The 27,112-nt window shown below is 52.3% G+C and overlaps 1 protein-coding gene across 1 annotated transcript in view; it reads right to left on the reverse strand.

Moving 5' to 3' along the window:
* Positions 1 to 2,415: 2,415 nt before the first annotated feature.
* Positions 2,416 to 27,112, reverse strand: part of TNFRSF8 (TNF receptor superfamily member 8) — a 66,294-nt gene continuing 41,597 nt past the window's right edge. The window contains exons 9-15 of the mRNA XM_036256360.1: positions 20,040 to 20,133; positions 19,600 to 19,745; positions 18,226 to 18,327; positions 18,046 to 18,099; positions 10,265 to 10,290; positions 7,225 to 7,432; positions 2,416 to 3,747 (exon numbers count right to left, since the gene is read on the reverse strand). Of these exons, the coding sequence (XP_036112253.1) occupies positions 3,503 to 3,747; positions 7,225 to 7,432; positions 10,265 to 10,290; positions 18,046 to 18,099; positions 18,226 to 18,327; positions 19,600 to 19,745; positions 20,040 to 20,133 (875 nt within the window). The 3' untranslated portion in view covers positions 2,416 to 3,502. The remainder of the gene's footprint in view (positions 3,748 to 7,224; positions 7,433 to 10,264; positions 10,291 to 18,045; positions 18,100 to 18,225; positions 18,328 to 19,599; positions 19,746 to 20,039; positions 20,134 to 27,112) is intronic.

Raw genomic sequence — 27,112 nt, forward strand, 5'->3', positions numbered from 1 at the left:
AGGGACCCGCGACACTTCACAAATGCCCCGAGTTATGGGCAGCCCTCTGACTGGGACATGAGGGGTTCTCTGGCTCCCCCGGGGAGCAAGAAGGGGTCTGTCCACTCTAGGCTTCCTACAGCAACATAGCCCCAAGGAAGGCCGGGCCCAAGGAGAGCCTGAAGCCCTAGTTAACCCCGCCAAAGCTAACACAGGCTTGGGGCGGGGGGGGGGCAGCCCCGAACCCAACCGCAGTTGTAATGTTTTTCTGGGAGAAGGTATTCTAGGCCCAATGCCGCTTCGGAAGGTCACCTGTTTGTAAGTCAGAGGGGCTAATTCTGCAGACCAAGGGAGGGCTCACCCTGGGCAAGTGGCCACTGGGCTGGACCAAGGACCGAGGCTGCCATAGAGCAAATAAGAGCCACGTGTCAGGTGGCATCTAAGGGAACCCCACAGCCCTGTCTGGTAGAGACTGAAACCCCCATTTCACAGATCAGGAAACTGAGCTTCAGGGAGATCAAGGCACATAACTGAGACCTCCCTGCCGCTAAGCGGCAGAGCGGGGGTTTGAACCCAAGGCCTGCCACACACTGTCTGCCCCCACCTCGCTCACGCCCAAAGGAAACCTGATTCTCTGGGTCCGCCCAGCAGGGTGCCAGGGTTTGCGCCCAGCAGGGGGTGCTGGCCCAGGACAAGGGGGCTGGGAGAGGGTGCAGGAGTCCCAGGTGGGCTCACCAGCTCCTCCTGAAGCCCGAGTAGCCATCCTTGAAGCTTTCAGATTCTCCCCTTGGCTTCCAGTCAAGCAGTACTGATATGTTTAAGGGCCTGTGCATCTGGGACCTGCCCCCACGCATCTGTCCCTGCCCCTCCCCCACCCCCACTTGTCCCCACTGTTCCGTGTTAGAGGACAGGGAGGACCAGGGAAGGGGCTGGAGAGGAGCAGCGGCCAGGAAACTGCAGCGGGAGGGCCGCCCTCACCTCTGCACCGTCATCATTTCTGTTCAGCCAACGGAGCAGTTCCCAGTGGCCATGGGACAGCGATGACCAAGACCACGTCCCGGGAGGGGTGGGAGCAGAGGGGCGCTCTGGAGATTCCGTCTCTTGCTCCATCTGAGGGGCAGGCCCTGGCCTCCGAGATTCTGAGAACCTAGAGCGGTCTCCCAGCTCCGAGGCTGCCGTGGGGAACGGCAGGTTTTCTCTGCGTGCAATAGCATCCGCAGGACATTTGTCACCCTGTCACTCCCGACGGCAACTGTTCAGGAAGAGGGGTGTGCGTGCGTGGGAGAAGGTCCCCTGTACCCTGAGGAGCAGGGTCCTGGTCCATCCGCCCACCAGAGGCTAAGAGGGCCCTGCCCCTGGTAGGGCAGGGATATTTGCCCTGGTCTCCCACTGACCACGCGGCAGGCTGTGGCTGTTCAGTGGTGAGGTCTGGAGTCCTGGGGAGCAAGGTCTGACCGTGGTCCCAGGTCTCCTTCACCCCACAGGGTGGTCACAGTCACGGGCCCAGGCTGGCTGCCCCAAATTGTCCCCGAGTGGTGACCACAAAGGCAGGCTGGCCCCTCCCAGCTCATAGGCTCACATTAAGCTCTTTGTCCTCCCCCGTCTCCCCCGCTGGGCATTCATACTGTCTGGGACCCCGTCCCCACCGCGGGGCGGCCTGGCCCAGTCCTTTCGCAAATACCCACAGGGAGCTTGGTGTAGAGCAGCTTTGTTCGGAACACCCCGAAGGCAGGGCTGCACCAGGGAGGGAGTTACATGGAGGAAGGTGAGGAAGAGCTTCCCTGTCCCCAGAGGCTGGGCAGAGGGGTGAGGAGGGGTCCCCTGTCCTCAGAGGCTCTCACAGACTCGGTCTCAGTGAGAGTCCCCTTAACCTTATGATGGTTTTTAAGGAACCTTATGCATTTTTAAAGGATCAGAAGTCCCAAGAAGGGCACGTGCACGAGGGAGTGCTCTTTTCATTAAGTGTGTGACCAAGTCCTCACGTCGAGGCAGCCTGACCCCTGCCCACTGGCGTGTGCTGTCCTCGGGCACCATAGAGTGGAGACACGGGTGTCGAGCTGCCCACACAGGCATGTTGGCAAATATCCTCTATCCCGTGTCAACTTCTGGTATAACCGCCTCTCTGGTGTCCCAGCCTCTCCAACTTTCCCCAAAACATCGGAGTGGTTTCAGAAACTACCCTGTGATTCCTGACGCAGCCCCAACTTCCTCCAGAGACGGGCAGGCTGGTGAGTAAACAGCAGCGTTCGGGCCTGGCTTCCAGCGGGTAATTCCAGGAGGCTCGGGGCGGCCTGAGCCTCGGCGCCCCGGCCGCTGGCCCCGTGCCTCCTGCCCACACGCCCCTTTCCAAGGCCACGGGCTTGCTCACACGAGTCTGAAAGCCGGGAGAGGTCGGCAGACGGAGCCTTCCTTAGTGTGAGGCGCAGACACTCCGAGCTGAGCGCAGAGCCCTGTGCAGCTCTGAGTCCGAGAGGAGGAGGATGCGGCCCTTCGACATCCACGTCCCAACAGGAGTGCGGAGCAAATGCAGCAGGAGGGCGGGACCGGGTGCCATCAGGACCCGTGTGTGTGTGTGGCAGAGCTGGGGAAGGGGCACCTTCATTCCCCAGGTCCGAGCGGGCAGTGCCCACCAAATGGGCAAGGGCCCAGAAGGGTCCCCAGTTCCTCCTGTGCGCAGGAGGCCCCGAGCAAAGCAGAGTTGGCCTTGACCAGGCGGCAGCTAGGGGACAGGGTCATTGACCAGGGTGGGCACCAAAGCTGCTGAGGGTCTGCAGACATCTGGGTCCCGAGACACCCCCTGCTGAGGGGACTCGTGGGAACATTCTGAGATGAGTGAGTTGATCCTAGGCTGTGGGCCCCCCGTGGGGGCTACAGGGCACGGACAGAGGCAGCACCAGGCGGGCCCCACTCCGCCCAAGCAGGGTTGGAGGCCAGGCTGAGCACGCACCAGGCGCAGGGCACAGAGCGCAGTGGTGGCGGCCAAGATGGGCCAGCCAACAGCACCCTGTCCCTCTACTTCCCTTTGACGGAAGAGAAACCACAGGCGCTGGCTCAGTGCCACAGGGAGCCACACTTACAGTGACTGGAAGGGGGGTTGGCATGGTAACAAGACCAGTGGGTATCTCTCCTGAGGCCCAGAGCAAGGGTAGAAGGCACGGGGTACGGGCTCACGGCCTCTGCTTCAAGTGGGCTCCAGCCCTGGCACAGTGTGTCCAATGCCCTGGGCTCTGAGCATCTTCTCGGTAGTAGCAGAAGGCACTGTGCGGTCCCTGCTGTCTGTCTGCTGCCCCAGCAAACACCGCCCTTCAGATCTAGCCTCTTGGTTGTCTCTACTGCACACCCACTAGGGTCAGAGTGGGGGGGCAGCTGGGGGGGATGCAGGTAGAACCCCTCCTGCATTGACCTCTGGATGCTGGAAACTCAGTTCAGCAGACAGCCCTCTGCCACCAGCTTGGTCCACTCGTGTTGCCTCGGGTCCCAGGAAGCACCCAGCTGCCCACTCAGCCCCAGCCCGGGCCAGGCCTCACTTCCCAGAGGCGGTCGTAGGCAAGGGGTCCGCCTTCCCTTCCTCCTCCACTGAGAACATGACATCCCTGCAGCTGCCCAGAGGTGGTTCTGTCTCCTGCTCCGGGTAGTGGGGGGCATGGTCCACTTCCAGATCCTCCTCGAGCTCGGGCTCCGCCGGCCCCGCCAGGCCCCGGCCCTCGGGCACCTCGGTCTTCACGGTCCCCACGATCACTGTGTCGGCCTTCATGATATAGATTTTCTCTGCAAAGCAGAAGGGTGGGCGAGGTGAGGAGACCAGACCCCCAAAGGATGGAAGCAAGGAGGCAGAGGAGGGTCCGAGTCCCAGCTCTGCCGCTCCTGCTGTGTGGCCTCAGGCAGATGGCACAACCTCTCTGATGCGTAGAAACTGGCCCTGCCAACCTTACAGCTTCGAACTGTATGCTGAGGGGTTAAAACTCAGCCCACTTGCTATCCATGGGAGATGCTTGCGATTGTCTCAGCACTTCTGCGAGGACAGGGTAGGGAAGGAGAAGACAGGGTTGGGAGAGAAAGCAAGTCACGGGGCAGAAGCAAGTAAAATCAGTAACAACAGCACCTTTGGTTGGCAACTGTAATTGAAAAGTAAAATAAAATAAGAAGAGCACCAGGGAACTCGAGTAGAGGTTAGCCGGTTCGGGATACTGTCCAACTTTAGCTCCTGAATCCTCTCATCCTTTCGGTCTGGTAAACAGTCTCTTATTATCCCTCAAGCCCAGAGAGGTTAAATGACCTGCACAAGGTCACCAGAAATCCCAACAGAAATTCCTGCCCCTCCCCCCCATTTCACTCTTCCGTGTGCCTAAAGCAGAAGCCTGGGGTGACCAACTTATTCCAGGTTGCCTGGGATGCTCCTGGTTTTAGCAGTGGAAGTCCCCCATCCCAGGAACCTCTTCAGTCCGGGCAAACCCAGACAGCTGGTCACACCCTGCAGAAGCCTCGGCCCCGTGAATAACACCAGCAGCCAGCATGGGGACAGCGGTGGGCAGTGCGTCCGGTGTTATCACCTGAGGCCTTCCTGGCTGTGCCCGCCTTGCTCGGAGCAGGGTGGCTTGTGTATGTCACTTGGATGAAGGACCAGCCCAGCCCATTAGAGGGGTGATTCCCTGGGTCCTCAACACTGTCTGCTTCAGGGGCTGCAGAGGCTCAGGGGGCTTAAGGAAGCTGTTAAGAAACTGGGGAGTGGGGAGCTTGGCCTCCACCCAGGTCAGCTGACTCCAGCATCAGCAGCCCCACTTCCTACGGCCTCAGGCTCAAGGCACAGTCCCAGCTCCCAGCCTCTGGCCAGGAATCTGGAGGCTTGAATGGGGAAGCTCAGGAGGGAACTTGAGAGCTGGGGTGGGGCAGGGGGCTCCGGATCCCCGCTTCTCTGGGTAACTGGTTACACCCCTCTGATTCAAGAACCTCCAAAACATTCTTGGGGCCCCTGTACCCTCAACCCCATTACATAACGCCCGCTCGTCTGTTTTGGTTTTAACACCCCCAGGAAAAAGAGAAGAAGTGATCAAAATAGCAGCAGGAACTAGAGAGAAGGCTGAGTGAGTGTGGGCTGGGGCCCCGTACCCCAAAAGAGAGAACAGGGCCTCAGGCCCCAGCCCACACCTTCATCAAGACCTGCAGGCCCCTTGCCCTGGGAGGTTAAGGAGGGCACAGAGGGGCTAGACCGAGCTAGAGGAGGTGAGAGAGAGAACGTAGGGGGTGGGTTGTCCAGGTGTAAGAGGCCAAAGTGGGGGGCTAGAGTATCATTCCCCTCACATTCCCTGGGTCCTGATTCCTCTGTCTCTGTCCCTCATTACAGGGCTGCCCAACCACCAGTCTGGAGGGGGAGGGTCTTCCAGAAGCTACTTGGACTTCCTGCCTCACCCCGGGCTTCAGAATCCAGGGCTGTCTAAGTGGGACGGGGTGAAGGTGGGGGAAGGTGGCCCTGCCTGGTGCCAGAGGTAGGGGGATAATGAAGCTCCGGCCAGAGCTTGGTTCCCCTTGGGGTGTTCTTCTGGGGTCGTGTCAGCAGGACAGGGGCTCATTGTCCCTTGGGTAACCCAAGAGAACCTCCAAGGCCTTCCCTCCCCACCACTCCAGTCACCAGCAAGGCTAGCAGGCTGGCTCGGCTCTGCGCCGCTGCCCACACCGCCGCCCACACGCCCACTCTCCTGGAGCCCGGCACCTGCCTCCACCACCCCTCGAGCATTCCCGGAGCCCCACCCTCAGGTTCCAGGCACTGAACTCAGCACGGGCTCAAAAGTCCAAATTAGGGCTTCTTAGGAAATCTGAAGAAGAAGCCTTCAGCGGTATTTCCCAAAATGCTATATTTAAAACAAATAATAGAACTTGCCAGAAGCTGCAATTCCAAAAGTTTCAGTTTGGTATGAAAGACTCTACCCTAAAGAGTTCTATCCACCGACACCTGCCCTCGAAACGTGTAGGACAACTACAAATGGCTCATTGGTATTATCTGAGTGATGGTTCACCCTCCAGAGAAGGCAGAGATGAGGCCTGCTGAGGCCCTGCCCCAGGGGCCTCACAGACAGGCGAGGGGACAGGGGACAGCCACAAACACAGTCACACTGCTCGGTGCTGAAGACACTGCATGGGGAGACCTATAGTCTGGGGAGCACAGCAGAGGTGCATCTAGTCTAGACGGGAGAGCGGAAAGTGCAAGGAAGGCTTCCTGGAGGAGGAGGCAAATAAGCAGGGTCTTAGGGACATCGGGAATTAGCTAGATTCAAGTGGGTGGAGCTGGCTGTCCCAGGGGAAGAAGCAGAATCCACAGAGGGGCTCAGAAGTGAGAGAGGGCTCGGTAAACTTAGGAAGACAGGAGGGGCAGGGGGCAGGGGCGCCCGGTGGAGAGAAGGCAACTGGCAACCAGGCCTGAAGGCCGGAATGGGAAGGCTGGCATTCCTCCCGGGGTAACAGGGCCGCCTGGAGGGTTTTAGGCAGGGTGTGACACAGAGCACGCAGTCCGGGAGAAGTGTTCCGGTGGCACCGGGAGGAGAGGACAGAGGAGGCATGAGGCTCGGCTGAGGCCAAAGCGGAAGGTGGGGGGGGGGGGGCAGCTGCACTTGGGAAGTGCTGGCCTCGGCGCCCGCAAGGCCCGGTGGTGGTGTGGTGGTGGTGTAGACAGACCAGGGGTTTCAGGGACCTGCGGACGGACGAGTCCCAGCCCTGCCACTTCGTAGCTGCGTGCCGGGGAAACCCCACCTCACCCACCCCCTGCCCACCCAGTTACCCAAGGTTTGGAAAGGGGAAGACGCCACCCGCAGAAGGTTGTGTGACACCAAGAGGTGGCGTTTGCGCAGTGTCAGGCAAGTGGCAGCTGTTGTCACGGTGCGTCTTCCTTCTGTCCCCCTCGGGGTTCTTGGTGGGGGCTGGGGGTGGTGTTCACTTTTCTGGGTCATAAAAGTGGGCACCAAGCAGGAGGCGCCCTTTCCCTCCACCCCATCCCACGAGTCAACTGCACGCGATTACCTGAGGGTCCTCACCCTGCCCCGCGCAGTCAGCGCCGCTTTGGCCCTCTCGCGGGCTGCCCGCTGCGCCAAGCAGTCTGACGCTTTCGCGAAAGCATCTCCTGCTTACGAGGGGTGATGGGAGCATCCATGCCTCTTCCTGGTGGGGCCTTCTGGGCCCGGGGTCTCTGGTTCCAGCTGGGGGCCCAGGGTCCTCTTAAGCCTGACCACACTAGGGACCCCAAACAAGCCGACTCACCGATCCTGTTGTTGGTATGCTCCGTGGTCACCCGGGGCTCAGGGAGGTCCCTGGGGGACGAGGGGCTCCCAGCTGGACTGGCACCCACCAGCGGCAGGCTCTCCAGGCAGGCTGCCCCCATGTTGGGGCTGGTCTCCACAGATGGGGGGCTCATTAACCCCAGAACTTCTGTGCAGGGCTGGGCTACCAGCACACTCCCCTTCCACTCCTGTGGGTGGACACAGAGGAGGCAGGTGCTGACGCGGGGTGCCCGACCTCCCCTCAGTCTCCAAATTGTGAAGCCCAGTTTCTCCATCTCTGTTCGCCCCAGCCAGTCCCCCTCTGCTTCCGAACCGCTACACACCACTGGGCTTCTCAGCCTCACGGTCTACACACCTGCGCCTCAGTTCTAGGAGAGGTCATGCCGCTTCTAACGTGGGCTAAATAATAGGATCGTGGCCAACACCATATGTGTGTCCCCCGCCACATATGTTAATCCTCACAGCTACCCCATGAGATGACTAACATTAGCACTCTCTCCATGTTACAGATCAGGAAACTGAGGCACAGAGGAGTCAAGTAACTTGCTCAGGTTAGTAGTAAGTGTCTGAGCCATTACTGGAACCCTGGTATCTGGCTGCAGAATCCACGCGAGTAAGGGCCAGTCAAAAAGTATCAGCTCCAGGCCACCCGACTGGAGTTCTGACCTCTGGGAATAGCAGCCGGTATGACTACACCAATGTATTCTAAAAATAGCCATATCTCAGGAAAGTGTGGGTTTAAGTTTTGACTTTAATAAGTACAGGCAAAGGAGAAGTAGTCTCTGGGAATGTTCTAGTGCCTAACATTTATTTATCTGCTGCCTTCAAAGTGGAATGAGTTTGAGTAATCCAGAAACTAAAGCCACATAATCCTGAATATTCTTTTATAGCAATTTGAAGTCCAAAAGACAGCATTTTAAAACAGTTTACTGTGAATGTGTTGGCCCAAGTAGCCAAAAGATATTTGATTATCTTACAAATCGCTGAATACCTTTCCCATGAAATGTCTCGGCATTGTACAGCAACTTGTCTGACAAGTGTATTTGAATGTGATCTCCCATAATTTGAAATTGAACTTGTATTGTGGTTCTGTCTATTATGTTTAAAAATTAAAGGATGGGAACCTTTCTCCATGTATAAATGTTGTGGGGTTTTTTGGGGTGTTTTTTGTTGTTGTTGTTTCTGGTTTTGCTTTTTAAAACTTCATTTCAACGTAACTGTGCTTAGAGAAATACACTCTTATTGGATAATAGAATGCAATTTAAGTTTAACTTATTCTACATGATTTAGACCACAAACTGGGTACATGGTTTAAACATTAAAAAGAAGAATGCATTGCCCTAGCCAGTTTGGCTCAGCGGTTAGAGTGTCGGCCCACAGACCAGAGAGTCCCGGGTTCAGTTCCCACTAAGGGCATGTACCTCAGCTGCAGTTTGTTCCCGGCCCCAGTTGGGGTCGTGTGGGTGGCAACCACTCGATGTGTCTCTCTCACATCAATGTTTCTCTCTCTCTCTTCCTCCCTCTCTCCCTCCCTATCTGAAGATAAATACAGAAAATGTCCTCAGGTGAGGATTAAAAAAAAAAAAGTGTGCCCTGGCCAGCGTGGCTCAGTCGGTCATCATCCTGTGCAACAAAAGGGTGCCAGTATGATCGCCAGTAGGGGGCGTGCAGGGGCCGATCGATGTTTTGTTCTCACATCAATGTTTCTCCCTCCCTTTCCCTTCTCTCTCTCTAAAAAAAAAAAAAATTTATATATATATATATATAAAATATATATATATATATGAATTTACAATCTGGTTTATTTTTCATCTATTACAAATGTATACAAAAGACCCTTCACCAAATGCTGCAAAGGCAGGCAGCAAGACTCTTGAGAAATTAACCTTTGGTTTGTCTCTGAAAAATAACACGTATTACACTTACAAGTTTATAGCACTGGTGCAACAAAACACTGTTGCGATGTTTCAGTGCCAGTTTGCAATCACTCATGAATGCTGAGCAGGGTGGGGAGAGCCCGTGCACACATGTGAACCTGTAAAAGCTGTTTTTAGTTAATATCACATGAAGATTGTTTATCTTCTATGCGTGAATGTTGGTGTTAAAAGAAAGTAATGACAGACATGACAAGTGAAAAAAAAAAAAAGGTGGGTGAACCATATACACCCGAGACCCAGCCACATGGAGAGTTTGGTCCTGCCACCTCCCTCAGCTCTGCAGGGCATTGCCCCAGCTCCTACTGCCCGCGCTGCCCCTGGGGGGCTGGGCACAGAGCAGGGCGCAAGGACAAGCCCAGCGAGGGCCTGTGTGCCGCCCCGTGCCGGGTGGTGCTAGGTCAGTGGTGACATCTGCACAGCGAGCTCTCCACGAAAGGCAGAAGAAGCTGGTCTTACTAGGAGGCAGCTCAGGGTGGCCGCTCAGAGCACGGCTTGGAGGCACCGATGGGGGCTCAGTCCTAGTAGATCTGCTTCCCAGCCATGAGCCCACCTTTTCTGCCTGGGCCCCTGTCTCCCCTTTGATGAAACGGGACAGCAGTACCAACCTCTGCGCGTCGCAAGGACCGCTCGAGATCGCGCCGAGAAGGCACACAGCGAGTGCCCGCGCGGTAAGGGCTCGAGGCGTGGTAGCTAAGTGGTAGCTAAGTTTTTAAAAAATCTCGCTACCCATTTGTCATCCCGGCTGCAAGGACAAGACTCGTGGAGGAGTGGAGAGAAAAAGGGAAAACAAACACAGGCTTCCTTGTGACCTGACCACACCTGGCACCCAACGCGGCCCAAACCAAATCCACGATCCTGCGGACTTTCTGGAAGTCCCCGGCAGGCTGAGCCAGGGCCCGCAGGCTGCTGCTGGGCGGCAGACTGCATTCTTGGGCTAGGGCTGGCCGAGGTCCCACCCTGCTCGGACCTCCCTGCATGGGCAGACCCAGCCTGAGCCCGCAGGGACCAGGCAGCTCTCAGCACCACTCTGTCGGGGAGTCAGATTTAGGGGCACCAAGCTGGGGGGAGGGAGCGGCTACTTACTGTGTGGGTCCTCTGGGGCCTAGAATCTGCAAAGAGGAAAAAAGTGACAAGGTCACTGAGGAGGGTCTGGCAGCCGCCGGGTCCCGCCCAGCCACATGTGGGAAAAGGCCTCCCCCTTGTTCTCCAGATGGTCAGTGAGGCCTCGGTCTGGAGAACAGTGGACAGGTTTCAGGGTTCGTGCCCACCCTGCCGGGCCAGGGTCACAGGGACTCACTTCCCAGGGCTTCTCCGGCACTGTCAGAGAACTGGGGACCACTCTCCTCCAGCCACTGAGCCAGTCGGCACACCGGACCCCAGCCCAGTCCACCTGCCCCGCCCCACACCCTAGAAGGGCTGGTTCAGGAAAGGCACCGTCCCGGGCTCCTCCTGCCTCAGAGAGGGTCATGGCAGCTGCCACCACCTGCAGCAGCAGAGTCCGGAGAGCCCAGAGCCCCCCAGGTCACTGTGCACAGCACTCGTGGGCCTCGAGACCGGGTGGCGGAGGGTGGATGACGGGCCTTGAGGACACTCTCTGAATCGTGTGTCAGGCGTGACCGAAGCCAGGGGATCCTGGAGCCCTGTTGGCTCGGGGCAGTCAGCTGCTTTTCTGTGCACTGGGCTTTAAAAAGCCCATGTGATCGGCTTGTTTCGCTTAGGACAACACTCTCCAAGTCCCTTCACGTCCTCTCAAAGGATAAGACAAATACCACGTGCTCTCACTTATTTGTGGAATAGAATGAACAAAACAAGCTGATGAACAAAATAGACCCAGAGGCATAGAAGTAGGGTACAGACCTCAGAAGAGGAGGTCGGGGGGAGGGAAGAGATAAACCACAGAACTTATATGCATGTATGTGCAAGCAATGGACATGGACAACAATGCTGGGGACGGGGGGGGGGGCGGTTGGGAGGAGGGTGTCAGTGGGGGAAAAAGGAGAAACATCTGTAACAAAAATAAATTAATTAAAATAAATAAATAAATAAAAAGCCCACGTGACCACCCTGGAGGCTAGCTGCTCACCTTCATCCCCTCTTTGCAACCCCACCCTTTGGTGGGCTCCGGGGGTGCCCATACAGTGGTTCCCAGGGCACGACCTTGATCTCCTCCCCAACCTCCACCCTCCACTCCAGTGTCTGTCCCCACTGAGTAGGTGCCAGGTCATGGCCAAGCATAAGTTGGCATTTTGCCAGGGTGCAGGCATTTGCTCTGGAGCAAATGCACCCCCCACACCCCCTTACCCCCGTGCAGACCATGCTTCAGGGCAGCCTTTCCGGACTCCCCAGGAGGCCGCCTGCAGAGGCTTGGAATATGCTGCTGTTAGGTGTGCACACCTGACCAGAGATATCTGCTCGAGATGCCCGCTGCCAGCTAGGTGTCCTCCAGAACATTCTGCCCAATTTCAGCAGCTCTGGGGAACCACCAGCCCTGAATCCTAGCTGAAAACTCACTGGAGGCCGACCAACCACAATAACACGAATAAGAAGGGCAGACAGCTATGTGGACACAAGGTCAGCTTGGGAAATTCTTTTTCATTGTCGTTGTTAATCCTCACCTGAGGATATTTTTCCACTGATTTTTAGATAGAGAGGGAGGGAGGGAGGGAGGGAGGGAGAAAGAGAGAAAAAAAAAAATATTCATGTGTGAGAGACACATCAATCGGTTGTCTCCCACTTGACCCCAACCAAGGATCAAACCCACAACCCAGGTATGTACCCTTGACCAGGAATCAAACCTGAGACCCCTCAGTCCATGGGCCAACACTCTAACCGCTGAGCCAAACTGGCCCGGGCTGGGAAACACTTTTACGTGTCCCCTTTAAATGCTCATCAACAGGTAGAAAGTGTCTAATGGGGAAATAGACCAGGAACAGCGATGAAAAGAAGCATGTGTTTAAAATGACTCAATTCTCGAGTCTGGATTTAACAAATCCATGGACGAGTGGATTTACACCACATTTACGAGTCTGGTAACTGCTGTTCCCAGCAGCGTGGTCACCTCGGGAGGCCGGGCTCGTTCCCATCAGGCGGCCACTGTCCGTTGCCCCAAGCGGCACTAGAAGAGGAATACTCTCTGCCTGAGGCACATTCTCTTAAATGACGTCAGTGAAGCTCAATTTCTGATCTTGGAGAGTGATTTTAACGTTTGCCAACAGCCAACTGTAATTTGGCACCAAGTCACTGGGATAGGGGGCAGAAGGGTAAGAAAATAACAAGACAAAATAAATAAAAATGATAAAACTCAGTCTTGGAGAGGACGCGGGTAAACAGGAACACAGCTGTCCGTGGCCTGTGCGTTGGTTTCATCTCTCCTTTGAGAGCCATCTGGCACTGAGAAATCTCACCCTCTGTGACCCAGTAATCCCTGTTCAGGGACACACCCTCAGGAAATAACCCAGAGAAACAAGGCTGTGCACAGCATGGCCTTGATCATCATAACCAAAGGCTGAAACAGGCCAGATGCCAAGCAGCCCTGGAGCCGAGCCTTCCTGGCAGCGAAACCCCAGTACCTCTTGCCCCCTCAGTCGCCTCATCTGGGAAATGGGATGCATCTCACGGACTCTGGAGGGTTTTATTTTTGCGGTTGTTGACTTTTAGAGAGAAACACTGATGTGAGAGAGACATCGGTCGGTTGCTTCTGCACGCGCCCTGACCATGAATCGAACCCGAAACCTGAGTATGTGCCCTGACTGGGAATTGAACCTGCCACCTTTTGGTGTATGGGATCACGCTCCGACCAGCTGAGCCACACAGGCCAAGGCGCTCTGGAGGGTTTTTATGAAGATTAAATGAGATCTTGAAAGTGAAGGTGCCCAGTGACCGATCACGCTGAGGGTACATCCTCTTGATAGGATGTCATAACAATGACCCAGTCCCTGTTCCATCTCCTACCCTAAGTCTCTAACGCCTGTTGAATCAGGACAAAAGCATCTGACAGATTCCAATAAAGGGCACCTTACAACCTAACTGAGCAGTCCTCCTCAAAACTGCCAAGGTTATCAAATACAAAGGTCAGAAACGTCACAGCCCGGAGAAGCCTACCGAGACATGACAACCCAACGTCATGTGGTGTCCTGGGTGGGCTCCTGAAACAGGAAACTGATGTCAGGTCAAAGCTAAGGACATCTGAGCATGTGCTTTGGTTAACAGCCCCGTCACGATACTGACTTGCTCGCTGTGACAAATGTATCCTTCTACTGCAAGATGTTACTAATAGAGGAACCTGGTGGGCGTAGATGGGGACCGTCTGGGTTATTGTCTCAACTTTTCTGTAAATCTACTCTAAAAAAATAAAGTCTATTTTTAAAATGTTAGCATCGCCCTGGCCAGTGTGACTCAGTGGTTGCAGTGCCAGCCAGTTCACCAAGGGGTTGTGGGTTTGATTCCCTGTCAAGGGCACACACGTGCGTTGCAGGTCCAATCCCTGGCCCCTGTTGGGTTGCCAGCAGGAGACAACCAATCGATGTGTCTCTCTCACATGGATGTTTCTCTCTCTTGCTCTCTCTCTTTCTCTCCACCCTTGCTCCCTTCCACTCTTTCCAAACAATAAAATAAAATATAAAATAAAATACAAAATCAATGGCAAAAAACATCCTTGGGTGGGGATTAACAACAACACAAATTCTTTTTACTATTTTAGCATTACAGAGGGAAGGTACCCAGAACACTGCCTGGCGTGCAGTGGTCCCAGGACGCTGGCAAGCTATGACAACAAAGAGAAAACCAGCATTCGATACTGTCTCACAGACAAGCACAACGTAACATCCAGGTGAACAGGCAGAATCCAGAAGATGCCAACATCTGCCTCCAGCTGAGTGACAGCCCCCACGTGCACCTGATAAAGACTCAGAACAAACAGTGCCAGTGCAGAGGTCAGTTTTGTAAGAGCTTTTCCCCTAAAATGGTTGCTTCAGTCCCTTTGCTTATTGGTGTCATTGCTTTTAGAATAACTATGATCTCCTTGTGAACACATCCAGTACCCCAGGCCAGGAGTCCAGGGACATGCTGGGCCTCGGTGACCCTGCTGGATCCCAGGCGGTGCGGGGTGGTCAGACTTGAGTCATCGATCCCTCCCACCCCCCTCGCTCTCCCTGTCGGTCCCCTCCCCTCTCCAGCCTGAGGTCCCAGCTGCTGGGGGAAGTGGAACAGACCCAGGGGAAGTGTTTGGCACAGAGGTTCAGCCGGGCTTTGGCCACCGGCACACCTCGATGAAAAGTCTGGGCTCCTTGGAGAGGTGGCGGGCTCCAGGGTGGGGGCAGGAAAGTGCAAGCTACGCTGGCAACATCTCAGAGTAAAGAAAAGCTCCAAACACAAACGGATGGGGGCAAAAGGACACAGGACCCAGCTTGAAGTGGCCGCCTGTGGCCTCACTGGGGACAATTTGAACATCCAACTAAATAACGACGGCAGCAGAATGAAACAGGAATGCATGAGTCAGCTACAAACATAAATGAAGAAAAGGAAAGTCTGATGAGGAGCAGGTTATTTAAACAGCTTCCAAGGAGCTCCCCTCATAAGACTTAGCAGTGACCCAGGAGAAACGAGAAGCTTCAGGGTGGAAGAACCTGGCAGCCACCACCTTGACCAAGTGTTCAAGGTGAACGCCACCAGCAAAGGGACCAAACGAAACCCAGGAGGGTGGGTGCTACCAAGAAGAGCTCAGCATCCCTCCTGGGTTCTTCCCCCCAAACATCCACCACTGAATCCAGCGGCAGGAAAACATCGGTCAAAGCCAAGGTCAGGGACATCTACAAAATCACTGAGGCGATCTCCAAAGTGGCTAACCTGAAGGAAGAGACAGGAACTGACCCAGAACCACGGAGACAGGACAACCAAATGCAACAGGAGATTGTGGACTGAATTCCCTTGCTATGAAGGACATTATTGGGGGAAATGGAGAATGGGAATGGGAACTGAGAGGTCATTGGTGGCAATGAATCAAGGGGAATCCTCTGGTTTTGATGGTTTTACTAGGGTTGCATAAAAATGTGCCTTATTTGTATGACATACACATGGAAGAGTCAGAGGTAACAGTCACTAAGCCAGTAACTTACTCTCAAATGCACCAGGGAAAATAAGTTCTTTGTACTGTGCTTGTGACTTCTGTAAATTTCCAAACAAGAAATTTTTTTTCAAAGTAAACCTGCCTGAATTAACTGACAAAGTAACGACTTTAGTGCCCATTAAAATGAAGGATTAAAAAAATTTTAATCAGCCCTTGCCGGTTTGGCTCAGTGGTTAGCCTGTTGGCCCTCGGACCAATGAGTTGTGGGTTCGATTCCGGTCAAAGGCGTGGACCTCGGTTGCGGTTGGGGTTGTGCAAGAGGCAACCAGTTGATGTGTTTCTTTCACATCAATGTTTCTCTCTCCCCCCCTTCTTCCCACTCTTTCTGAAGATAAATAGAAAAATATCTTTGGGTGAGGGTTAAAAAAAAAATTTATCAGTATTTCTCAACCAGGAGTGATCTTCCCCCCAGGGGACAGGTGGCAATGTCAGACATTTTCAGTTGTCACAGCTGGGAGGTGCTGCTGGGATCTGGTGGGTAGCATGACACCTTCCAAGGCGCAGGACAGTCTGGTCCCAAACATCAACAGTGCAAGGGTGTGAGAACTTTTTTTTTACAAAAACCTCACCACCAACAATAACGACAAAATCCCCGTCTTGCTGCTTTTAACCATGGGGCCTTAAACCAGTTCCCTCACCTTCCTGAGCCTCGGGTCCCTGGCCTGTGAAACTGAGATGATGACAGTGGGTGCCCCCCGAGGATGCTGGCAGGGGCAAGAGGAGGTCTCAGGTGTGCTTTGTGAATGCTGGCCACCAAAGACGCGTGTCACACAGTCAAATCAACTAAGAGCTGATCAGTGAGCATCTAATGGACACCCACCCAGATCTCCAATGTGCTGGCCACGTCAGGCACCATGCCCTCCCCAGCCCTGGAGCTCCAAGAGGGGAAGGACTGGGGTGCACATTCCCATGCTGCCCACCTGTAGTCCCTTTGAGCCACTAACACTGGTCTAACAGCTCAGGAGGGCGAGGAGGCTCCTGTACTCAGCACAGAGCCAGTGGGAATCACCCAACGACCGATCTGAATGCACGAATGCGCGAACAAATGAATGAACGTCTCCTTTCCTGCAGCACTGGAGGCTCCCTCCAGAGGGAACGGGGCATTCACCCTGCTCAGTCCGTGCTCAGCCTGTGCCCTGCATCCTGACCCAGGCCTCGCCTCCTTCCATCTCACGCCTGGGGACCCAGACGCCCAGGCGCCCCCCGGAAGCCAGAGGGCCAGAACCCGCCGCCACTGAGTCTCGGGGCTCGGGCTTCCTTGCAGGTCTGGCTTCTTGAGGCAAGGTGCTTTTTTGCTCTCTCTTTCTCTTCTTTCTGTGTGTGACAAAACTGCTATCACCAAGGTTCGAAGAAGAAAAAAATAAACTGACGGCAATGGAAATTCTAATACTAGAAAAATGTCAAGAAAGCAAACACGGGTTTCAATGAGACACTGAGCCTGACAGCTCATGGAAAAAGGCTTGAAACTATCAAAACACAAAAACCCCCCTTGCGGAGGGAACACTAGCACCTGTTTGTGAAACTCATCAAATTCAAAACATGCCTCAGTGGACTGTGTTTTTCGTGCCCAAGTCAGAAGTTGGGCTACAGCCAGGCTCTCCAGGGGTCCTGGGGGTGGGGGCAAGGAGGCCGAGCCCCGGCCTGGGGCCGACCTGGGTGGGAATGGGGTGGACGAAGCTTGGGGGGCACAAGGCAGAGGGGACGGCACTGAGCCCTTTACAAACAGAACAATCTCAAGGACCAGCGGCTGAGCCCGGCAGAGGCACTTACAAGGACATGCGGTCCTTACAGAAGGAAGACCAGCACCCGCCTCCCCTGGGGTCCTGGGCCAGGACACCCTCTAGGGGAGGGAGCCTGCCCTGAAACCAGAAAGGAGAGCTCAGACCATTCCTATCTGCTCCTTCCTCTGGGGTCAGGGCCCGCAGCAGAGTGCAGCAGAAGACCTTGCCGTGACAGGGCTGCTCAGGAGAGGACACTGGGCACAAGGTGTCGGGGAACCGCGCCTCCCACCCCAGATGACAGCCAGAAGAGAGCGGCTGCCTGGATGAGCGGGGAGGACGGGGCCTGCGGAGGGATCCCTGGAGGAGTTGGCCTGGAGGCTGGGCAGGGATCAGAGAGCAAGGACCAGGGAAGGGTTCGGAACAACTCAGAACTGAGGAAGGCCCGGGATTCCTAGGAAGGAACAAGGCCCAGAGGCAGGTCAGCAATCAGCAGCCCTGTCCACACGCACAGACCGCCTGCAGGCTCTGCACGGCGCTTAGCAGGCCCCGCTCCCTTCCTCCATGCACCCACCTCTGAAGTAGGTCCCACTGTCCCCATTTCACAGATGAGGAACCTAGGACATGGCGGAATGAAGTCACCCACCCAAAGTGTAGCTGGTAAGTGGCGGGACCAGATTCCACACCATCAGCCTGCCCTTCTGACCCCTGTGCCCCCCGGATGCCAGTGGAGAGAGGGGCAGGAGGCATGGGGAGGAAGGAAGGAACTGGGAGGCTGGGAAGGAGGGAGAGAGAGAAGGGAGGAGGGAGGGCATTCGGGGCACTGCAGAGGGGGGGCTTAGTGGGTTCGCACAGCTTCATGCCAGCACCCCATTCACACCGCATAGTACCGTTTCCACCCACTTTACACATGAGGTCACACAGAGAGGAGCAGCTTGCGGGAAGCCATCCAGAGGGAGCCTCAAACGCAGGGCCCAGAGCTGCTGCGTGTCTGCGCGGACATCTGACGATCATGTACTTACCCACAGGCTCGGGCATGAGCTGGAAGGTCTGGACTGGGTAGCACAGGTGCAGCTCTGAAAAGACATCAGCAGGAGGCCTGGAGGTGCGACCACAGGGAGCCTCTGCGGGCGGGGCAGGGACCCAGGCCAGGCCAGCGCGGAGCACCCGCCCCCCCCAGCCCCTCGGCCACATCCACTCACTCTGCCGAATCCACTTCCAGCAGGCCTTCCGGTGGTACAGGAGGAAGGAGCTGGTGCCCATGACCACCACCAGCACCACAATCGCCCAGAAGAGCACAGACCCTGGAACACAGAGGTGGTCCTGCACTCCCCTCCTAATGCTGGGGGCCCCCAGAGTCAACCTCGCGGTGGTGAGCCAGGAGCCCTGCTGCAATCACACAGCCCAGGTCTGTCTCCACGTGGCTGCCCAGACCCGGTCCCCTCCCAAGCCAGGACTAAAACCAGACACTGTAGTTCAGCCCTTACCCACTTGTCCTCCCTCACCTGGCTCCAGGAAGCCCATCAGGGTGGCTCTTTTCCCCACTAAAGAGCAAACCATTTCTAGAGGATGGGAAATGGAGTCAAGGGGCCAGAACAAAGGAGTTGAGGTCCAAAAGGACAAAGTCTGGGGACGGTGGAGGCACATGTCACATGCGTCCCCTCTAGACTGGAAGCTCCATGAAGGCAGGCGTGTATTCTGCTCCTCACATAAACACGTTCAGCTCTATGCCGTGGGCACCATTACCATCTCCATTTTACAAAGGAGGGAAACTGAGGCTCTCCAAGGTTAAGTAACTTGGTCAAGGTCACCCTGAGGGTAAAGGGCAGAATCTCAGCTCAGGCTGGGCCAGGGGGGACTCCAGTGCCCACGTGCTAACATGCTATCTGGGTATGTTTCTTTACATCTTAGTACTTAACGTGCCTCCTTTTCTCTTACGTCACTTAAGAAGATGGTGTTAACTAGTTACTGTTTCTAGTGCATTTTTAGATGCTAAAAAGTAATTTGTGCCAGATAAGTGCTTCTCAAACTGGAATGTGCAGAGGAACCTCCTGGGGAACCACATTAAAATCAGACTCGATTCTGTAGGGTTGGGGTGGGGCCCATAATTTGTTTTTCTAACAAGTTGCTGATGCTGCAAGTTCAGGATCACAGTGAGAACCAAGGGCCTGAGAACCACCGCCACCTAGTGCCCAATACTAGAACTGCAGGCCCTGGAATGAACCGCACTTAGAAAGAACGTCTTGCAAGAAGCTGGTGATGAGCTGCTACTACCCTGCGTGGTACCTACTGTTAACTTTACACGGAAAAAAACTGGGGCTCAAAGGCATTAAGCAAGTAGTCAAGGTCATAAAATCATTCACCAAATGCTTTCTGAGTAGCGATTATGGGCCATGGGGAGGAAGCTATGAATGAAATCCCTACTCATGAGAATTAAGAAATAATCTCTAGCGAGAGACAGAGCCCCAGTCCGAGAAGCCAGACACCCAGAGCCCAGCTTGGTCCCTCCGCCCAGTGAATGCCACAGACTGGGGAGAAGCTTCTCTCCTTCTGCCCACCTGGGAGGTGGTCACTACCTGAAACCAGGATGGTTCTTCCAGAGGAGGAGAAGGAGACGGGGGCACTTGTTGAGATGGACGCGTCCCACCGGGCGTGGGTGGCACCCCCTCCACGCCCCTCACTGGCCTGGGAGTCTGCGGGGGAGATCCAGGAGGGGCTGGTACTGCAGGCAGAGAAGACAAAGGTGAGACTGACCATGGAGATGGAAGGGAGGGTGCGCTCAGGAATACCCCCCTTTCCCTGGAGATCGTGGGGGCGGGACCTGGGTCCCCAGATCCTCTGCCTGCGTCTGCCAGGCAGTCCAAGGGCAGGGACTAGATTTCTAGGCTTTCTGGCTTGGTGCCAGCACAGAGCTGGGCACACATTCTTCAAAATGATTTGCAGGCTTGGCACAGAGATCCAGCCAGGGCCCCGCCACCATTCCCAGTTGTTCCCCCAGAAGGGGCCACAGAGTCACCTGGCAGGCACCTCGCTGTCCTCCGGGTTGGTGCTGCAGTTTAGATGGGTCCCGGGGTTAGATGGCTCATAGGTGGTATCCTTCTCAGCTTTACCTGCGAAGAGTGGTCTTAAGAGTCAGTGCCAAGGAGCCTTAACCAGCAGGGACTGGTGACCTCCAGGGTGGCAGCACAGCAGGGCCAGAAGGACATTGCAGCCAGGCAGGTTTGTGTCCTGGCTCTGTCTCCTCCCTTCCTCTCTGCATCCCTCCCTCCTTCCTTCCCTCCATGCAGCAATTCTTTTTTTCTTTTTTTAGTCCTCACCCGAGGACATTTTTGCATTTGTCTTCAGACAGAGCAGGAGGGAGAGAGAGAGGAAGAGAGAGAAAGAAACATCAATGTGAGAGAGACACATCGAGTGGTTGCCACCCACACGACCCCAACCGGGGCCGGGGACAAACTGCAACCGAGGTATGTGCTCTTAGCAGGAACTGAAACCCGGGACTCTCTGGTCCACAGGCCGACACTCGAACCGCTGAGCCAAACCTGCCAGGACGTGCAACAATTCTTTGTTGCACACCTACTATGTAACAAGGATTGTGCTGGGAGCTCGGATGTAGCTAGGAGTAAAATACTCTAGATCCCCACCCTCAGGGACTCGCAGGCTTGTGTGTTCATAGACGTGACTCAGGTGTCAGACAAGGGCACGGGAGGTCCCGGAAACATGGGACTCAACATTGCCAGAACAGAAGGCTGCCCCAGAAGGGGATCACTGGGATGAGTGAGGATGGGGGCCTCTAAGCAGAGGAAATAGAAGGTGGGAGGCCCAGAGGTGGGGAGAGAGGAGAGCACATTGGAGACACTGGAGGGAGGCCAGAGCGGCTGGGGTGTGGCCCCATGAATACAGTCAGGTCTCTCGTACACACTTGTTCACAGCGTGTGCTTCCTAGCGGTCAAAGACGTGGAAGCAGCCACAGCCCATCAGCTGGTGAATGGCTGGACAGAATGGAGTACGTCTGGCCCTGGCCAGTTTGGCTCAGTGGTTAGAGCGTCGGTCTGCGGTCCAGAGACCCGGGTTCGGTTCCCGCTAAGGGCACGTACCTCGGTTGCAGTTTGTCCCCAGCCCTGGTTGGTCATGCAGGTGGCAGCCACTCGATGTGTCCCTTTCACATCGATGTTTCTCTCTCTCTCTCTCTCTCTCTCTGCGTCTCTCTCCCTCCCACTCTATCTGAACAAAAAATGGGGGAAAAAAAAAAAAGAATGGAGTACGTCTGCACACTGGAATGTCGTTTGGCAATAAAAGGAACACAGTAGTGACACCTGCTAGAGCGTGGATGGACCTCACATGTGTTATGTACGGTGAAAGAAGCTGACACGGAAGAACACGTTCTGAAAATGTCCCGAGAGCTCTAACCTAGAGGGACAGGAGTAGATTAGTGGTCTCCGTGCTGGGGATGGGGGGGGGGGGGGCGGGTGGCTACCAGCGGGCACGAGGTTTCTTGGATCATGGTGTTAACCTGAAAATAAAAGGCCAAAGTAAGAGCAACAAGCTTTTATTTAGGTTCACAAGAAATGCTATTTGGGAAGCACTGATTCAGACAGAAACCCAAACAGTGTTCTGATTAAGAAGCAAAGGCAGGGGTGTTTATGAGAAAGGGAAGGGGAACGATTACATCAGTGGAAGGAATGTTACATCAATAGAATGTCGAGTACATCCACAGAAGGAAGGCATTCCTACAGGTGCAGATAAAAGAACACACTGATGTCCATTCTAAAGAATGGTTTTAATTGTCAGTCCCGTAGTCACCAGTCCGGTAGTCATAATACCTGCTTTCGTGCTATCTTTGCAGAGTTCTTTGGGACACGAGGCTGCTTAGGCCCAGTCCAGAGAAGAATTTGTCTAGTGCTAACATTCCAAAGGTAGGAAGCACAGGACAAGCAAGGCAGGTGCTCTGGGCGGGCAGCTCCAGCCCCATTTTAAAATGGCTGTGTGTGTGTGTGTGTGTGTGTGTATTTACAGTGGTGAGAGTTCCGCAATGCTGCAAATTTCTTACAAATCATGGAATTGTACATGCAAAATAAATAGATTTTATAGCATAGAAATTATACCTCAATAAAGCTGCATTATTATTATTATTATTTTTTAATCCTCTCCCAAGGATATTTTTCTATTTATCTTCAGATAGAGTGAGAGGGAGGGAGAGAAAGAGAGAGAAACATCTATTGGTTGTCTCCTGCACAACCCCAACCAGGGCCAGGGACCAAACCGCACCGAGGTAGATGCCCTTGACCAGAATTGAACCCATGACTCTTTGGTCCACAGGCCGACACTCTAACCGCTGAGCCAAACCAGCCAGACAAAGCTGTTTTTGAAAAGCAAGTCTTAAATGGGGACATCCGTAATAGCGTCAACAATAAAAATAAAAAAAGAAGTAAAAATAAAAATCAAGTCTTTCTCCCCAAAGCAATGATTTTCATTAGCAATGGGATGGGGTCAGTGTGGTAGGCTGTACTATGGGTCCACCTCCTCACCCTGCCCCATATCCACACCCTTCTCCAGGTTACTCTGCAGTTCCTCCAAGTCCAGGCAGGTGTCTGTGTCCCGGTCCCCCCGATGCCTGACCTTGGTCATATGACTTGTCTGGTCAGTGGGGCGGGATGGAAGTGACTGTGAGCCTGTTCCCAGCCTGGGCCTTCAGAGGCATCGGTTCCTCCACTCACCGCTTCTTCCGCCTCTGCCATGAGGAGACCGTGTGGGGTGGGGGTAGCCAGTCCCCACCGTCTCCCAGGGGTATGAGAAACACACAGGGCGAACCCAAACCAAACCTGGGAGCCCAGGCAAGACAGCAAAGCCGCCCAGCTGACCCACGAAGGAGAGAGGAACTCTGAAATGTGAGGTTGTTTGTAACACACTGCTCCTGCTGCTACAGCTGGTGAGACAATCAGGTGTGTGTTTCAAAGATCAGAGCGGGAAAGGTTCTCCTCATCTCCAGCCAACTGTGATCATGGAGGAAAGTGGCCTGGAGAAATCTAGACCTTCTGACTTATTTAAGACAAGCCTGATAAACAAATATAAATAAAGACATTTAAATATCTCCTGATATTTAAAGGTCGTCTCAATTTCTAAAGTTCTTTTCTTTTGCAATCAACTTTATTGAGGCATAATTTATATAGAAAAGAATTCCCCCTAAGTGTATAGTTTGGTGAGGTTTGAAGAATGTCTATGTCCCTGTAACTATAACTCCATTCAAGATCTAGAACAATTAACTTGATAACCACATAAACAAAATGAAAGACAAAAATCATATCAATAGATGAAAAAGCATTTGACAAAATCCAACATCCATTTTTATAAAAGTTCTCAGCAAAGTGGGGGTAGAAGGAACATACCTCAACATAACAAAGGCCATATATCGCAAACCCTAACATCAGAGTCAACGGTGAAAAGCTGAAATATTTTTATTTAATATCAGAAACAAGAAGGATGTCCACTTTCACCACTTTTATTCAACATAGTATTGGAAGTCCCAGCCACAGCAATCAGACAAGAAAAGAAATAAAAGACATCTAAATTGGAAAGGAAAAAGTAAAACTTATTATTTGCAGATGACATAACTCTATAGAGAGAGAACCTAAAGATTACACCAAAAAAACCTATTAGAACTAACAAATGAATCCTGTAAAGTAGCAGGATACAAAATTAATATTAAAAATCTGTTGCATTTTATACACCAATAACAAACTGTCAGAAAGAGAAACAAAAAAAAATCCCATTTACAATTACATCAAAAAGAATAAAATACCTAGGAATAAATTTAACCAATGAGGTAAAAGATCTCTACTCAGAAAACTATAAGAAACTGAAGAAGATGCAAATAATGAAAGGCTATGCCATGCTTATAAGTAGACAGAATTAACATAATTAAAATGACCATACTACCAAAAACAATACAGATTCAATGAAATCCCTATCAAAATGCCAATTTTTTCACATTTTTCACAGAATTAGAACAAATGATCCTAAAATTGATATGGAACCAAATAGCCAGAGCAATCTTAAATAAGAACAAAGTTGGAGGTATCGCGCTACCTGATATCAAAACTATACTACCCCCGAAGAGGCAGGAAACAGGAGGGCCCCAAGAAAAAAGAGGAGAAGAAACTCGGCAGTGGACCTGAAGAGGGCTGGTAGCAACAAAGAAAAAGAAAAAGCTCCAAAAGCCATCCCAGGAAGATTAGAATGGACAGTAGCCTGGTGGGTATACCACCCACAGTGACCCATCTATATCCCAATAAAAACAAATTCACAAGGAAAAAATTATATTGCAAGGCTACAGTAATCAAAACAGCATAGTACTGGCATAAAGACAGACATATAGATCAATGAAACAGAATACAGAGCCCAGAAATAAACTCACAGCTAGATGGTCAATTAAACTATAACAAAAGAGGCAAGAATATACAGTGAAGTAAAGACAGTCTCTTCAATAAGTGGTATTGGGAAAACTGGACAGACACATGCAAAAGAATGAAACTGGAGCACTTCTGTACACCATATCCAAGAACGAACTCAAAATAAATGAGAGTTAAATGTAAGACCTGAAACCATACAACTACTAGAAGAAGATGTAGGCAGTAAACTCTTTGACATGACTCTTAGTAATGTTTTTTAGATATGTTTCCTTTGGCAAGGAAAACAAAAAACTAAATAAATAAATGGGACTACACCAAACTAAAAATTTTGCTTAATGAAGGAAATCATCAACACACACACACAAAAAAACAACCTACTGAATGGGAAATGACATCCATCAATGATACATCCAATAAGGGGTTAATATCCAAAATACATAAGGAACTCATACAACTTAACACCCAAAAGACAGACAATCCGATAAGAAAAAAATGGGCAGAGGACCTGAATAGACATTTCTCCAAAGAGGACATACAGACGGCCAATAAACATATGAAAAGATGTTCAACATCATTAACCAGGGAAATGCAAATTAAACTACAATGAGATATCACCTTACACCTATCACAATGGCCATCATCAATAAATCAACAAACAACTTTTGATGAGGATGTGGAGAAAGGGGAATTCTTATGCACTGTTGCTGGGATTGAAAGTGGTGCAGCCACTATGGAAAACAATATGAAAGTTCCTCAAAAAATTAAAAATAGAACTACCATATGACTCAGCAACTACTTCTGGGTATTTACCCAAAGAAACCAAAACACTACTTAAAAAACACCTCTATGTTCATCGAAGCATTATTTACAATAGCCAAGCCATGGAAGCAACCTAAGTGTCCATCAATAGATGAATGGATAAAGAAGCTGTGAATATAATGAAATATTATTCAACCATAAAGAAGAATGAAATCTTGCCATTTGCAACAAAATGGATGGAACTTGAGGAAATTATGCTAAGTGAAATAAGTCAAAGAAAGACAAATGCCATGTGATTTCACTTGTGTGTGGAAGCTAAAAGACAAACTAAGTGAACAAACAAAATAGAAAGAAACTCATAGATGCAGAGAACAAACTGATGGTTGCTCCATGGAAGAGGGGTTGTGGGGCTGGGTGAAAAAGGGGAAGGGTTTAAGAAGTATAAGTCGCCACTTATAAAAAGTCATGGGGATGTAAAATACAGCATAGGGAATATGGTCAATAATATTGTAATAACTGTGAATGGTGTCAGGTGGGCACTAGACGTATCAAAGTGATCATTTTGTAAGTTATAAAAATGTCTAATCACTGTGTTGCACACCTGAAACCAATATAATATTGCATGCCAACTGCAATTGAAATTTTAAAATAAATAAATAAACAGAGGTACATCTAGTATGTCTAGGGTATGGGTAGTTTTCATTCATGCTGCTTTGCCTTTGGTACGTACTTTCATTCTGTGAAATATGAAGTCTCATATTTTTCAGGTCAGGCATTCAGGGAAATTTGGGCACCACTGTGGGTACAAGGCCAGGAGCACCCAGTGACCATGTTGGGAAGGGCTGCAAGAAGACCCAAGGCTGGTAGGGAGCGCACAGAGGAAATTACAGCACTCCTGTTGACATAAGGCTTGAAGTGCATCCATGTCCCTGTTAGGAAGGCCACACCAAGGTGGTCACCAGGCCTAAGCTAGAGCTGTGAGGTCCACTCTGGGTGCACTGCTGGGGCAGGGCACCACCTGATGTCCCCACCCACATGCCCTGCTGCAGACAGACTGTTCTGCAGCAGGAGCAACAAAAAACAAATGCAGCCAAGCGATGTCTCTTTCCTCCACAATGGCCCCCAGTACTCTCTACTGGTAAAGCTTAATGCCACGCCACAAGGAGAAATACTTGAAGAGTCCAATCCTTTATAGCAGAGCAGGTCCTGAAGGGTGAATTGGGAGCTGAGAGGCAATTGATGGATAACAAGCACACTCTCTCGTCCTCTGTTCTTTTACTGTTCCTTTTTCATAGCATTCTGTTCTCACTTTGTGGATGTAACAACTCCTTGAATTTTTCTGTGGACATATTTAAAACTTTTTAAAGTTCTCTTCTATTCCTAGGTTTATCATTGTTTCAACTGTAGTTAAGTTTTCCTGTTTGTGTATCTTGTTATTCTCTGGTTTTTCCTTGAAGGCTGAAAATCTTTACTGCTCATTCATATTATTTAAAAAGGACTGTGCTGAATTCCAATAGCTAGTGGGGTTTCTTCTGTTGTGACGTTAGTATGTCCTTTTCCCAACAGGTCTCTTCCCAGAGTAGAGGGTCTACCTGGACACTCTGGGCCTGAGGGTGGGACGTGTAAGTTGGCTGTCTTCCCCTCGGCGACAGAGCAGTGATATCCGGTACACAGGGCGTACTCCCAACTACACAAATGGGCGTCACACCAGAGTGGCAGCACCACACGGTGAGCCCTGGCTTCCCATAGAGAACCCTTCAGTGTCTTTAGCCAAAAAGTTGGTTATTTTCACCAGGACATAAACCCAGGCACCATCTGTTCAGTCTGGTCAGTGCCCACGGTATAACATTGTTACAGATTTTTTTTAAATTGTGTTTTCAAGATGAAGTTACACTTTGCAATTGTCCATTCACTCCCATCCTTC

The sequence above is a fragment of the Molossus molossus genome, unplaced genomic scaffold (assembly GCF_014108415.1).
Source record: "Molossus molossus isolate mMolMol1 unplaced genomic scaffold, mMolMol1.p scaffold_m16_p_12, whole genome shotgun sequence".
NCBI lineage: Eukaryota > Metazoa > Chordata > Mammalia > Chiroptera > Molossidae > Molossus > Molossus molossus.